Here is a 14,132-nt window from a genome sequence, read left to right on the forward strand (position 1 = left end):
CATCCAATATAAAAGTCAACAAATCATCATTCTGTTGTAACACTGCATGGGGAGCTATACTTAAATTAACATAAACATGTATGTTTTATTAAAGTACTGTACTATCTACATGCAGAGTAGTTATTAATTGTTAAACTATATTACTAATTTAAACAACTATGTACAACAATAGTATATTAGCTATTTCAATCATTAATTATCATATGCGTACATGTATGCACTAGTGAAATAACGTGTTAGCGTGGTCTATTTGTCTGTGGTGCCTTTCCATAAATAACTTACATACAGTTTCACTATTGATAACAGTGTCATAATGATTATGTATTAAAGCTAAAGCACTCAGCCTTTCTTCTGTTTGTGTGCACCTCAGTTAATTATTCAATCGGTGGAGAGCAGATGCCAAATGTTCACATGAACATGAACTTAGTGGCAGAGTGGCAAAGAGTTTCAGTAACATAAAGATATTTGGTACACTGAAGCATTCTTTTAAGCAATCAGCCAGTGTCTGGGGCCTAAAATACCTAACAGTAACAATATGGCTTCAGACTTCCAATTACAAAGTGTCAACAGAAGCTTTCATGCAAGACTCTTTCAAGTCAAAAAAATGCTAATGCTTTATCAGAAGAATGTAGACTATGTAGAAAATGTTAAATACTATAAGCAGCTGCACTACAACTATATATGCATAATTTTTTTACATCACAAAAATAGGAGGTTTAGTCAAACCCCCTCAAACCCCCTGTGCATATGCATGACAATTTAGTGTGAATTCTTCTTGAACTGATGTGGGTGAAAATAATATCACTCACATTGATCAAATTGCCAACAATTCTTAAAGTCCTTTATCTGTAGAAGATGTGACAGCCATTGTCCAATATGTGGTGGGGTTCATGAAGCTACTGTGACCCTTTACTTCTGATTCTACCGCACAATTCTCGTTCCATGTCTTTGATTCTGATGCTGAGGAGGATAATTTTGAATGGCTTTTTCCACTGTCAGGCTTTGCTTTGGGTATCTCTATGCCTTCTAAAGAACAATTCCAATCTTCTCTCTTACATAATGCTTCCTCTCACAGGCAGCTTCAGCCCCTGAATCAAGAGAATCAAGGACCCCACCAAAGACATTTTGTTAGAAAAAAGGGAGCAAAACAAAGGTTTGGGAGGGAAGAAGGAAGGTAATCAGACTTAGGAAATAAGGATATCCCTTACCAAGAGGTTTAAACAAAAAAGGAACCAAGTGAGAAGAGAAAAGGCAGAAGAAATTGAAGAGAAGACGAGTGCTCTAGTCCCTGGAAAATTTGTCAGAGGAATAGTGAAATACTTTCACCATAAGATGAAAAAAGGAGAGGTATCTGAGGAGGTCAGTAAGGAAGGCTCAAAGTCATGAAAATTGGGTACTAGATAGAAAGACAGCTGACAAAGAATGTGCCCCTAAACTGGCAAAAGAGTCTCCAAGTATTGGGTGTCAAGGAAAGAAAAGGGAGAGTCACTATATGCAAGGAGATAGGAATCAGTCTGGTGGGAGGAAGGGGGATGAAGATCATCAAGAAATGAGTTCCCATGTACAGAACTATTAGGGAGAGGGGAAACAAAGAAATCATTTCAATCTTCACTTTCCTCTTTAGTCTCACATTTGTCCCAGTCACACTTTTCCACACCTGTCCCTCACCCTAATCCTTCATTCTCTTCCCCATTCTGTCCCAGTATCCCAACTCTCCACCTCCTCCCATCCTTTTTCACAATGACATCTCACCCATCGACCTGTCTGTCAGTAACTATCTGGTTGGTTTGGGACCTGTGGGAGCCTTTCTGTCACAGTTTGCACATTTGTAGACATATTTTGCTGCTGACAGATGGGCCATTCATGTCCTTACCCATGGTCTCTTCCTTTATTGTGCAGGCCTTTGCTACACTGCATGGTTTGGGATTATGGTTCTATTTCTACATGGCTGACTGGCTTCTCTTATCCTTCTCCCAGGAAGAATTCTCAGATCATATTTCACTACTTCTTTCCCTCTTTGTACATCATTTGATCATGGTCTCCTCAGAAAACTCCATGATCATGTCACACATCAACTGTTAAGGGGGCACTCATTTCAGAACCCTTTTCTTCCAGACTTTGGGCCTTGTTTATTGGGCCCATTGCTAGTGAGTAAGCTTAATTGCCTGCTATGTTCTTGGTGCTCTGAACATAGTAACAGACCATCTTTTTTTGATGGGACTCTGTTCTACCCATGGAATGGTCCCTTCACCTTCATATCTTCTGTTGGATGAGATCCCAACTTGTTATTCCTCTAATAGATGCATTTGCCTCTCATCTTAATGCCAAATTTCCTCTTTTCTGGTCTTATGTTCGTTATTCATCAGCCCTGGCTATAGATGCTCTCTGTTAGGACTTATCTTTTTCTCTATACCTATCCTCTTCCTCCACCTTCTCCCCCATGTTTTTGCTCTGGTTCAAGGGACACCCTATGTAGGGCACTGTTGATGGCTCCCTACTGGCCCATTCAGCCTTCTTTTTCAATACTACATATTTTTTCAACCAAGTTTCACAGAATGATGGGATGTGTGTGGGATTTGTCTGGTCCATTGGATTTCCAAGTGCATAGCCTTCCTTCTCTTCCACTCTTGTTGATCTTCTACCTCTTCTATGTACCAAAAAAATGGTGAGCTTATTGCTGTTTATTTCTTCTTCTTCTTCATTTCCCACTAGGCCAACCTACCTTACAATTCCTCACCTCTTTCTTCACTTGGATTTTCAACCATGGCTTGTCTGTCTCTGCTGTTGGGGGGTATTGAGTGACTCTATCCACCACATTCTGCCTTTCCAGATACCACAATTTTTTCTCTTCACCTGTCCTCACCACTTTCTTCTATTCCTTCTTACTGCACAGACTCTCTCTTCTCACTCCTTTACCTGACTTAGACTTGAATGTCATTCTTTAGATCCTCACTCAAGACAGTTTTGAAACTCCTGGCACTTGCTCTCTATATTACTTCTCTCTCAAAACCTATTTCTTTCTTCTTCTTGCTTGTGATCATTGTTAATCTGACATCTATGCCATAGACTCCTTCCAGTCTCTTTTCCACTAGTTATACTTTTTCTTTACCCCAACTGTTCCTTTCTACCTAAGACTTCTGTTGCTAGGGAAGATGGTCATACATTTTTTCTCATTTCCCTTCCCTCTATATCCCATCTTTATAGGCATTCTGACCCAGATAGACTATTGTGTCCAGTCCAGGCTGTTTATTGTGATCTATTATGTAGTTCTTACTTTTGGAATTCCCATCACCATCTTTCCATTCTTTAGGATCCCTCCTCTGCTAGAGACCTTTCTCCCTCCACCCTTTCTGGATGGATCTTTCTGCTCAGCTGGATGATATATTCCTCCTTGGAATGGATAGTCTTTGGCTTTTTCACCTCTCCTCCCACTAGATAAGACACCTGACTCCTTTTATGGCAGTGCATTTTCATTAACCACTAGTGACTAAGAGTTAAGGAAATGTGCACAGATACTTATCACAAGTGCTCTTCTCCCACTGTTGGTTTTGACTCATTGATTCTGAAGGTAGAGGAGGTGAGCACACAAGGGATGGTCTGAATGAGCCCCAGCCTCATCAAACGTATTGGTCATCCAATGACTTGTTTGTAAGTACTTGGATGGTCATGTATCTATTTTGCTCATTCTTGCGACTCATTTTGGGCCTTTAGATTTTTCTTTTCTTATACATGGGTGAATAGTATACCCTGGATGAGATGAGATGCAGTCTCCCATGAGTGTGCCCCTGTGGAGTCTTTGCCATTTGGAGTTGGGAGTTTTCACATGGTGGGGACATGCAAGTTTTTCAGGCAGAAATGCATGACTTCAAGAGAAAAATAGCTATGTGTATGGCGGTATCTATTGGAAATGCATTTTCAGGTAAGGAAAATGTTAATATTCCCCCTTCAGTTATATACTATAAGCATATTATAGAACTGATGAGATCACAGGAGATTGGGTGAATTAGCCTCATTTATTTGAGGGCTCTTAATACTTTGAGATCCATGGAACCAAGAAAACGAATTAATCTTAAAACTTGATTGGTCATAAAGGTAATCAAAATGTAGCAAATATTTTTTATAATAAGTACTATCCTTTTTTTCACTTTGAAGGCTGGAAAAAATCAAAAAGTGTGCCTTTTCTTTTCAACATATTTGTTATCATCCAAATAATGCACAGCACACTTCAGAATTTAATAAGTACTAAATTTGGTCTGACATTGGAAGTGTTTTAAATACCTTTTGGTGCATTTGCTTTTGTTTCTGATGCATTAAAAGTTATTTTAAAAGGAAATTTGTTTTTAACTTCATTTGTAGCTGGTACTTACACTGATAATATACAGATAAATGTACTGGTATATTTTTAGACTATTAAACTGTGTAGTGTTTTGTATCATTATTTGCTGATTGTTCATCTAATGTATGCCATCTTTCTAGAATTTTGAACTTTGTTTAAAGCTTTGTGGTAGTTTTTAATAAATATATTTGTGTATGCAATTTTTAAATAAAATGTATACATATATATTTATGCATTATAATAAAAGTTTATTAAGTCTAAGCCATAATGGACTTAAATATTAACTATGTTTTATGATATTTCTTGATGTAATTGATTTATTAAAGATGTAATGAATGTCATTCTGCATTATTAGAAACAGTTTTTTCAATTTCATTTTTAACAATGGAAATATATTTTTAATATAATGTTTATACAGTGTTACTACTATATCTAGAAATAGTTGTTCAGTATTTCCCATCCAAATGTGGATCATGTTGTACAAATAAAAGCCAGTTCATTGTTTCTCCAAGCCTCTTATTGTAGAAATATTGTATTAAAACTGTTGTTTTTAAGTTAGTCAAATTTCTGTTTTATTAAGATAATTGTGAGGATATGTGATCAGTATAACACATCTGAGTTTTACAATATGTTGTTCAAATTTAAAGCTACCACCATAGAATGCAGAAAAATTATAATTTTTTTTTGTATAAGGTAAAAACAAGGATTTGTTGTGTGGTCTGTTGTCTTCTGTGTTTGAATATTCTATATCTTGTAATGAACTTTCAACTGTTCTAAAACATTAAGATATCAGTGTAGAAAACATGCATTTGTGATAGAAACAAGGGCTGATTAATCTGATGGTGATACAGTTATCATTGTATTACAGAAACAGTGGCTGTTGAGATCTTTTATCTAGAATCATGTAGAATTTAAAAAACAACTAGTTACTGGAATGATGTTCTCTCCAGCAGTGCCCATTTTTGCCTGATGAATTATTTTAATGTCTTCTTTATAGAAAAGCTGTGATATAAAAAAATAGTGCATGTATTTGTAGCTTAAAGTTCTCGTGCTAATGTATAATCCTGTATAGTATCTCTACATTGATACTTGTTTGAAATGCCATAATATTGTTTTCTTACATACAAACCTTTTTTTGTGAAAATAATGTAAGAAAAGTTTCAATTTTGTAAGAGATTAGAGAGATGACCTCTCAGTGCATTTGAATTATGTTAGTGATCCACGAGGCTGTCAGTACTGGGGATCCAGAACTCCTGCAAGCAGTCTTGGAGCAGCGAGACTTTCAGCGATATAGCAGCCGTATTGGAGGGATTCCAGAGCTCTTGAAGAAGATAAGAGATGTAAGGCCTGAACCTTTTGAACAAGTTGTTTTTCAATAGTTTATGTGTATAGGATATGTGTGTGTGTGTATGTATGTATTGAAGCCAAAACATTTGCAATGAGATTTTAAGAAATATTCTAATACAATTCATTATCTCTTCTCACATGTCAGCTTATTCTGATTTTGTGCTGCTTTCTATATGTGCAATTTTTTGCTTGCTGCTAGCTTAGAGACTCCCACCTGAACTCATGTTTCCATGTGTTACTGATATGGTGTAGCATGCAAATGAACATGTGACAACCTGTCGCAAATAGGAGTTTGACACACTCTCCTAGCACAGTCGACTCCCTCTATCCTGATTGTTCAGTCGTCATTTCTTTGTTTGGCACTTGCTTCTTTAGATGTGTTTATGTTTTTTGCTTGTACTAGTAGTTTAGGTTTTTTCATTTCAATTTCTGACAACATTTTTTTGTTGTCTTTGCCTAGTTTGTGGAGGATTATCTTGATCACTTTCCCTTCCTCTCCACATTATGAACTCACAGGTTCATGTTACTACTGCTTCATCAAGTATTGATCAACAAGATTTTATTCATACTAGTTATTTTATTCATTCAGTTTTTCTGCACCTTCTCAATTCACTGCCCTTGATCTTCCTTGACCTTCCTCATTCTTTTAGGGTATGGTTTCTCAGATTTGTTACCTTTTGTTCCTTTCTCCTGTGATTTATGATTCTTTACCTTCCATTCTGCATTCTGGCCTTGCTGCTGATTATTTTGTTATCCCTCTTTCTCCTCTGGTTTCTCAGATTTGTTACATTTTGTTCCTTTCTCCTGTGTTTTATGATTCTTCCTCTTCCCTTCTGCATTCTGGCCTTGCTGCTGATTATTTTGTTATCCCTCTTTCTCCTCTGGTTTCTCAGATTTGTTACATTTTGTTCCTTTCTCCTGTGTTTTATGATTCTTCCCCTTCCCTTCTGCATTCTGGCCTTGCTGCTGATTATTTTGTTATCCCTCTTTCTCCTGACATTCAGGTCCAAGCTGATCCATTTCTCTTTCACCTTACTACTGGAGCCAGCATTGCCTTGCCCTCCTTGCTTGGCAGACACACATGCTTTGGCCTATCAGTGGGCTGAGTTTACCTTTCTTGACTCCTAGAATTTGGCGATCTTCTCTTTGCCTTTCCCCAGCTCATTTTTCATGTTTTTATCTCATGCTTACCACTCTTTTGTGCTATCTCTCCTTTATTCAACCTCTTTCTGAGGCTATCCTCTATTCACCTGTGGGATGTTTGGTGGATACTCGTTCTCTTATATTTTCTACGTTGGTGTATTTATCTTCTTCTGCTTTATCTCCCATACATGGTTGCTTTGTTGTTGGGACTCATTAGGCAGGGATGACCTACTTTCTCAAGTGCATTTGCCAGACTCTTATCTTCAAGACCTTTACCTGGCTCCTTTCCTGCAGGTGTTGTCAGAGGGCCTGACTATTTGTTTTCCTCCCCTACTCCATTGTTTTCCATTCCCATTTCTTCTCCTTCTCCTCAGGATCCAGTTTGTTTCCAGTGTTTGTACGAAGTAGTGGTGGATCTCTCATCAAAAGATGCTATCGAATGGGTTTTTCTCCTTTCTCCAAGTTTTTATTCCCACCTGGTATTCAGTTATAGATCTTTCGAGCTTTGGTTTGTTCACTGAGGTCAAGTGTTTCAATTCCTCATTCTCCCTTTCAATATAGCTTTGGCCTCATATGTATTTTGTAAGGTAGTCACATTCATAGCCTGGGACTGTAGTTTAACCATTAAATGGACGACTGGTTTCTTTTGGCACAATTTCAAGAAGTTTCCTATGACCATACATTCTCCTCCTTCAAGAGTCAGCACGTCTGGGTTGATTGGTCAAACTGGAGAAGTGGCATTTCACATCCATTCAGTATCTCATTAATTTGGTGTGTTTTTTAATTCCCATTTTGCAGGACCCAATTTTCTCTGCATTTGAGGGGCATGGAGTGATTAGTTTCCAATATCTCTCCTACTCTCATTGCACCGGTGATTCTCTCTCTTTTGGGATTTTGGGGTTCCATGGAATCTCTTATCCCTTTGGGTTTTGCTCATATGTGTTGTCTTCATTGTACTCTGCATGATCAGTGGAACCTTGTTCAGGATCCTTTATCCTCCACCATTCCTCCCTTCTTCCTTGCTCATCATCTTCTTTTGGTAGCTCGACCAAGCCATTACCACAGAAAGTGTTTCTCTTCCTCCATCTGTTTATAGATACATCCTTGATAGGGTGGGGCATATTTGGACTCTTGAGATTTCGGGTCAGTGGTCCCATGACAAATAATCCCATCATATCAATCTCTTGGAAATTTTAGTGGTATGTCAAACTTTTTATCATTTTATTATGATGGTTTGTGAACGTCTAGTAATAATCCATACAGACAACTGTACAGTTGTCTCTTATATTAATTGCCAGGTAGGCAGTCAGTTTTGCTCTCTCTATTTCCACACTCTCAATCTCCTTTTCTGGGCCAATTCTTTAGAAGTGTCTTGTTACTTGTCATATTCTGGGTGCTCTGAACCTTTCGTGGATTATCTCTCGAGACCCAACAAGATACTACCTATTATGGTGTTCCAGAGGCTGTGCTCTTGGCTGGGCACATTCTCTTCTGAATGCTTTTGCCATTAATCTCAACACCAAACTTCCCCATTTCTGATCCTCTGTTCCTCCTCCTGCAACTCTAGATGTGGATACAACCTTTTTCTTCATGTCTACCCTCCTATTCATCTCCTCCCCTGGGTTCTTTCCGTCATTCAGACCACAATGTCAAATCCTCCTAATTCCTTTGAACTGGCCAGCTCAGCCATGGTTTCCTCTATTGACCTTCTCTAGTCCTATCTTCTTCACCCTATGTCATGCACCTTACTCCTTCAACCTTGTTCTTCTTTATCATATCTGGTGGTATTGGCATTTTGTCTTCATTGCATGGGTTTTGTCCAGTCCATGTAAGACATTCCAGACTATCTTCATGTGTATCCTTCCTTCTTTCTCATTCTGTTTGTTCTACTTTCCTCCATGTCTATCATAGGAAATGGTGCATATTCTGTAGTTGGTCTCTGCATTTTGCTTTCTCCCCTTCCCATCTTTCTGTTCTCCATTTTTTTAACTTTTTACATGGCTGTTTGACCAAGGCTTAGCACTTTTGACCATTTCTGGCTACAAGGCAGCACTATCTAATATTTTCAGGCTTTCCTGTTCTCGTCATGTCTTCTCTTCACTTGGCCTTTTTATACTCTTTGATTATTTTGCCTTCTTTATCCTCCACATCCTGCTGTCCTTCCAGATTTGGGCCTGAACATTGTTCTTTATACCCTAACCCTTCTTTCTCCTTAGCCTCTTGTTTGTTGTACCATCTTTTGCTTAAAACTTATTTCATACTTTTTTTTTTGTCTGTACCCTCAGGAGATCTGATATATCTGCTATTGGTGTTTCTATGTTTTTTTTCATCGTTTATATATTATTCTTTATCCTGATTGTGCTTTTCTTCCTAAAACATCAGTTGCTCTATTCGGGGGTGGGTAAATCAAGGATGGAAAAACTAAAATCTCTTGTTTTGTTAGAAAATAGGTAACTATACTCTGCTCTCCACAAATACAATATCTAAATCCAATTAATGTGCATTATTATAACTCTTATATACATACACACACATTAGTATTACTTCTATGTAAGTATTACTTCTACGTATCCAAAGTTCCTTTGGATACATTTCATTTGGATTAAAATGTAGAGATTTAATCATTAATGTAACAAAAGGTGTAACTGTACAAGTTATGAGTTATTTCTTGTCTCATAAATAAAGTCTCATAGAAGTACAGATATAGATTTGTAGAAAAATTGACTCCCCTCAGAATACTCACTATTTGTTTTAATACTTATTCAGTAAAGATAATGTAACTATTATATATATATATACAGTAATTAAATATATATATTTACATTGATACTTAGTAAATTTGAATTTAGGAATAATTTTTATAGTATCTATAACTTGATCAATGAAATCATGAAAAAATATTGTTAAATCTTTCAAATCAATTTTGGTATTAAATGTCATGAAATCATCAGTAGTGACAGAATTAGCTGCTTTGTAAAGAATTTAAGTTAGCTAAACATTCAAAGACTAGAATATTATTTTTAATTATCTAAAAATCATGATACAAATAATTTAAGGCTTGGCATTGGCAGGTGGTTAGGTCTCAACTCGCACTGTGAGGTTTGAATCCCCATCCTACCAAACATGCTTGTTGCCATTTCAGCCATGGGGGCATTATAATGTGACGATCAATCCTACTATTCATTAATAAAAGAGTAGCCAAAGAGTTGACGGTGGGTGGTGTTGACTAGCTGCCTTCCCTCTAGTCTTATACTATTAAATTAGGGATGACTTGTGCAGATAGCCCTTGTGTAGCTATGCGCAAAATTCAAAACAACCAGACAAATCATTTAATGACAGTAATTTTATATTTTCAAATAAAACATCTCAAATTTTGTTAAGGAAAATAGATTCCAATTTTTTAACAGTATTTAAATAGTTTGTAATAAACCTAAACTTTACAGGTGTTTTATACAATTTTGGAATTGCATACAAAAATGGGAAACTAAAACAAGTAGAATCTATATTTATATTCCATTTTTTATTGGCATTCTTCAAATTAATGATAACTGTGCCTTTATTTAATGTACTTTTTTGTAAATATTTTAGTTGTAGTAATTTCATTAATTAAAATTTGTGTATATAATTTTTTTATATATAAAACCAAATTTACAGTCTGCTTTATCAATAGGGGTAATAATAAATTGTTCTTGAATTTCTTGAATTTTATTTTCAAATATATTAAATAAAATATCTATTTTTTTATTTAGATGAATTTATATTCTTTAACTGTTTTTTTATTGAATTAATGATGAATAATTTCCATTGATAAAAGAAACATGGAGGATAATGAGATTTTTTGCTAATTTTGTTAATAGAATTAATGATCAATATTTTTTCTAAATCTTTTAATATTTAATTTTTTTTTATCTTTTTCAAAGATCTGAATTTAGTGCCTTTTGTAAAATTACTTTTAAGTACTTATCTTTAATAACCTTTAAGTTACCTGTTACAATATGATTATGAAAAGGATCTGTTACGTATCTGCTTGTTTGTTAATTTCCGGTATAATTTCTTTCCGAGAAACTTCAGCAATACAAGTCCCTTCTTGATCAAAATTAGTTTATTCTTTCACGATACAAACTTTTTATAATACACAGAATATCCACAGTCACTTTAAACTTAACAACCTTTATAACACATGCTATAAATCACAGTGATTCACACACTTTACTTACTGTTCACTTGACTCAATTATCTATCTCTGCAAATCTCTCTTTCTTGTTGGCTTTATTTGCCGGGCTTATATACTAAAAAAGAGGGTGCCTGGCAAACACTCGGAGATTCGCGGAGCTCCTCGATAATTCATGATCCTTCTAGAAACTCCAGCGCGCATGCTCCCAGCATCATGTGATTTCCGCTGTCGTAACAGATCTTTACAATTACTATTGGTATAGTTACAAGGTAAATTATCAATTTCTTTGGGATTAAGTTTTTGAATATTTTTTTTTAATTTACAAATAAATGATCCTATTGGTTTATTGTATTTAAAACTAACTATAGGTTGTAATGATTTAATGTGAAATATTTATACTTGAACACTTATGAATGAAATATGGTAAAGATAAATCATCATATATTTTATGTTTAAAATCTATTACCATATAAGATTTTTTCCATTTTTTTTACTGGAATGCTGTTTGCAGGAAATTTATCCCAATACAATTGGAATTTAATTAGATATTTAATATGAACGTATTTAAATTCAAAAGTTAATATATGTTTGATAAATATTTACGTTTTGTATTATTTAAATCAAGTAATTCTTTCATTATATATTTCAAAATATTAACAGATTTGTCAAAAGAAGATTCTAATTTTTATAGAAGTTTTCTAAATCAATCCATTTTTTATGTATTTTTCTTTATTGTTTTTGTTGTTTAATGTTATAAACATCTAATACATGAATTTTTTACATAAAGATTCAGCACTTTTGTTTTGAAAGTCCTGGTTTTAAACCATAAGGACAGAGTTTTTTCTTTCAGAATAAAATAATCTCTTTCTGTTGATAGGTTGACATTACATTTTTTTTTCTAAGATGGCAGTTTTAACATTAACAAATGAATGTTTAGTAAAATAATGTATTTTAATGGAATTAGGAGATCTGTGAAAATGAATCCTTAGATGTAAAGGATTTGTGGTTTGTCCTACATACTTTAAACCATATATACCACAAGTTAATAAATAAATTATATTATCTATTTTACATAATGATCTATCTTGTCGTAAGTATTGAAAATCTGTAGCAGCTGAGAAAGTTAGACATTTTGAACTATTGCACATAACCTTTTCATAAATTGAAGTAGCATATTTAGATTTTTGCTAAGTACCAGTATACAAATAATGTTCTTGAAAAATAAAATGAGAAAACGGTGACTAAATCAACACCCTAATGTCATCTGCCACGAAAATAAATGAATCAATAGTTCTAGCATTATACATTAATTGGAAATAGGCATTCAAATCAGCACTATATAACAGTAATGAATTAATACAAATCAAAGCCAAAACATTTACAATGAAACTTAAAAAAGAAAAACATTGTTCATTACCAGCCCTTGTTATCACCATTAAGCCATAATGGAAAATGTCTGTTGTCATAGCTCTCAAAAGCATTGAGGATATTCCATCTACCAGACGTGATCCAAATAGATGTCAAACTAGTTAGCAACCACAGAGAATCAATTGGGAGTTAGGAGTTGAGTGCTTAAACCTACAACATCTCATCTTGTATTGCAGCCAGTTGTGAGAAGCAGTAACCCCCAATCTTTACACATATAGGAAGAGCCTTGTAGTAGAAATAGGCTACACTATATTTCTACAATTTTAAGACTCCAAACCTCTATCCTTTTTCATAAGTATTATAAAATGGTGTTCAATGGTGATAAAAAAGTAAAAGACCCTTAGTAGTTCCATAATAATTAATGTTTTATTTTAAAAGAATTTAATTAATGCCATCAAATGATTTGAATCATCATTTTTGGATCTCTTGAAAATAATGTTCCAATCTTGGAATATTTAGTTAATTTAATTTTTTTAAAAACAGGTAATTCTGTTAATACTTATAATTTCACAACATTATATACCAAAATATCTCATGTTACCCTATTGAAATATGCATTGCACAAGCTTCTTGTGAGAACACTTTGTGAAGAATTGTTATTAATATTATTATTTTTCTTATCTAATATTATCTAGTATAACAAGTTTCTAATTTTTACATTTTAGTTACTTTAATAATAATAATAATAAAGAATACACCTGAAAAACAGGAAATATAGTACTTACCTGGGTTGTCTTTTTCTTTGATGACACTTAACCATACTTTTTTTATACTAATGGTACTATTGCACTAAATGATTTTTTATTTAATTAAATAATGCACCATAGAACACAGAATAATAACATGCAAAAAGCAGACAATGTTCCATAACTATCACAATTATCTGGCTTTCTAACTATGTAATGTGAGCCATTAGAAATTCAGCTAAGCTCATTGATGTGTTTCCCATGGGAATAAAGCTTAAACTTGAAGAAAAATAGACAATTCTCTGTACAGAAATCAATTTAATATAATATTTCATTTGATATATTAAAACTTTGGCTTTTCATTGGTTGTAATTTTTATAGTATCAAACATCAGAGAGAACTATTGGAAATTTGGGAAAGAGAGGATGTGACAGGTGGGTGTGACGAGATGGGTGTGATTTTATAGTTCATGACTCCTTAAATAAGATTGAAGGCTTTGAAAATTGTCCTTTGTGTGAGTAATATCTATATTATAATAAGTATTTTATGTTAAGTTCTGTACTTCTCGGAGGGGTGGTAAATTAATTAGAGAAGAGGGAAGATTAGTGGAGATTGAGGATTTTTTCAAGTACTTCCTTATAAAAATAAGAACCTAAAACTTAAATAATATTGAAATTTGGTTCATCAACTATGTTTTGATGTCAAGTTTACTTGTATACATTGACAATAAAGTTGTTTAATTAAGTTTTGAATGTAACTCTGTAAAAGATTGTAACATGCACTTTGACCTACCTGATGCAAAAAGGGTTAATTGATTAATTTATAGATACTGAAATAATTATTCCTAAATTCACATTCACTAAGTATCAATGTAAAAAATGTACTTAATTTCTGTGTGTGTGTATATATATATATATATATATATAGTATATATATATTATATATATATAAGTTAAATTTAAAACTAAATAGGTAGGGTTACTTACCAAGTGGGATACTTAATTTCCTACCAACAAAC

The 14,132-nt window shown here is 34.1% G+C and overlaps 1 protein-coding gene across 1 annotated transcript in view; it reads left to right on the forward strand.

Annotated features, from left to right (window-relative positions):
* Positions 1-14,132, forward strand: part of LOC106471154 (ankyrin repeat domain-containing protein 13D-like) — a gene marked incomplete at its 5' end in the record, with an annotated part of 85,510 nt that overhangs the window by 15,969 nt on the left and 55,409 nt on the right. The window contains one exon of the mRNA XM_013931742.2: positions 5,552-5,676. Within this exon, the coding sequence (XP_013787196.1) occupies positions 5,552-5,676 (125 nt within the window). The remainder of the gene's footprint in view (positions 1-5,551; positions 5,677-14,132) is intronic.

The sequence above is a fragment of the Limulus polyphemus genome, unplaced genomic scaffold, assembly GCF_000517525.1.
Source record: "Limulus polyphemus unplaced genomic scaffold, Limulus_polyphemus-2.1.2 Scaffold4442, whole genome shotgun sequence".
In the NCBI taxonomy this organism is placed as follows: domain Eukaryota; kingdom Metazoa; phylum Arthropoda; class Merostomata; order Xiphosura; family Limulidae; genus Limulus; species Limulus polyphemus.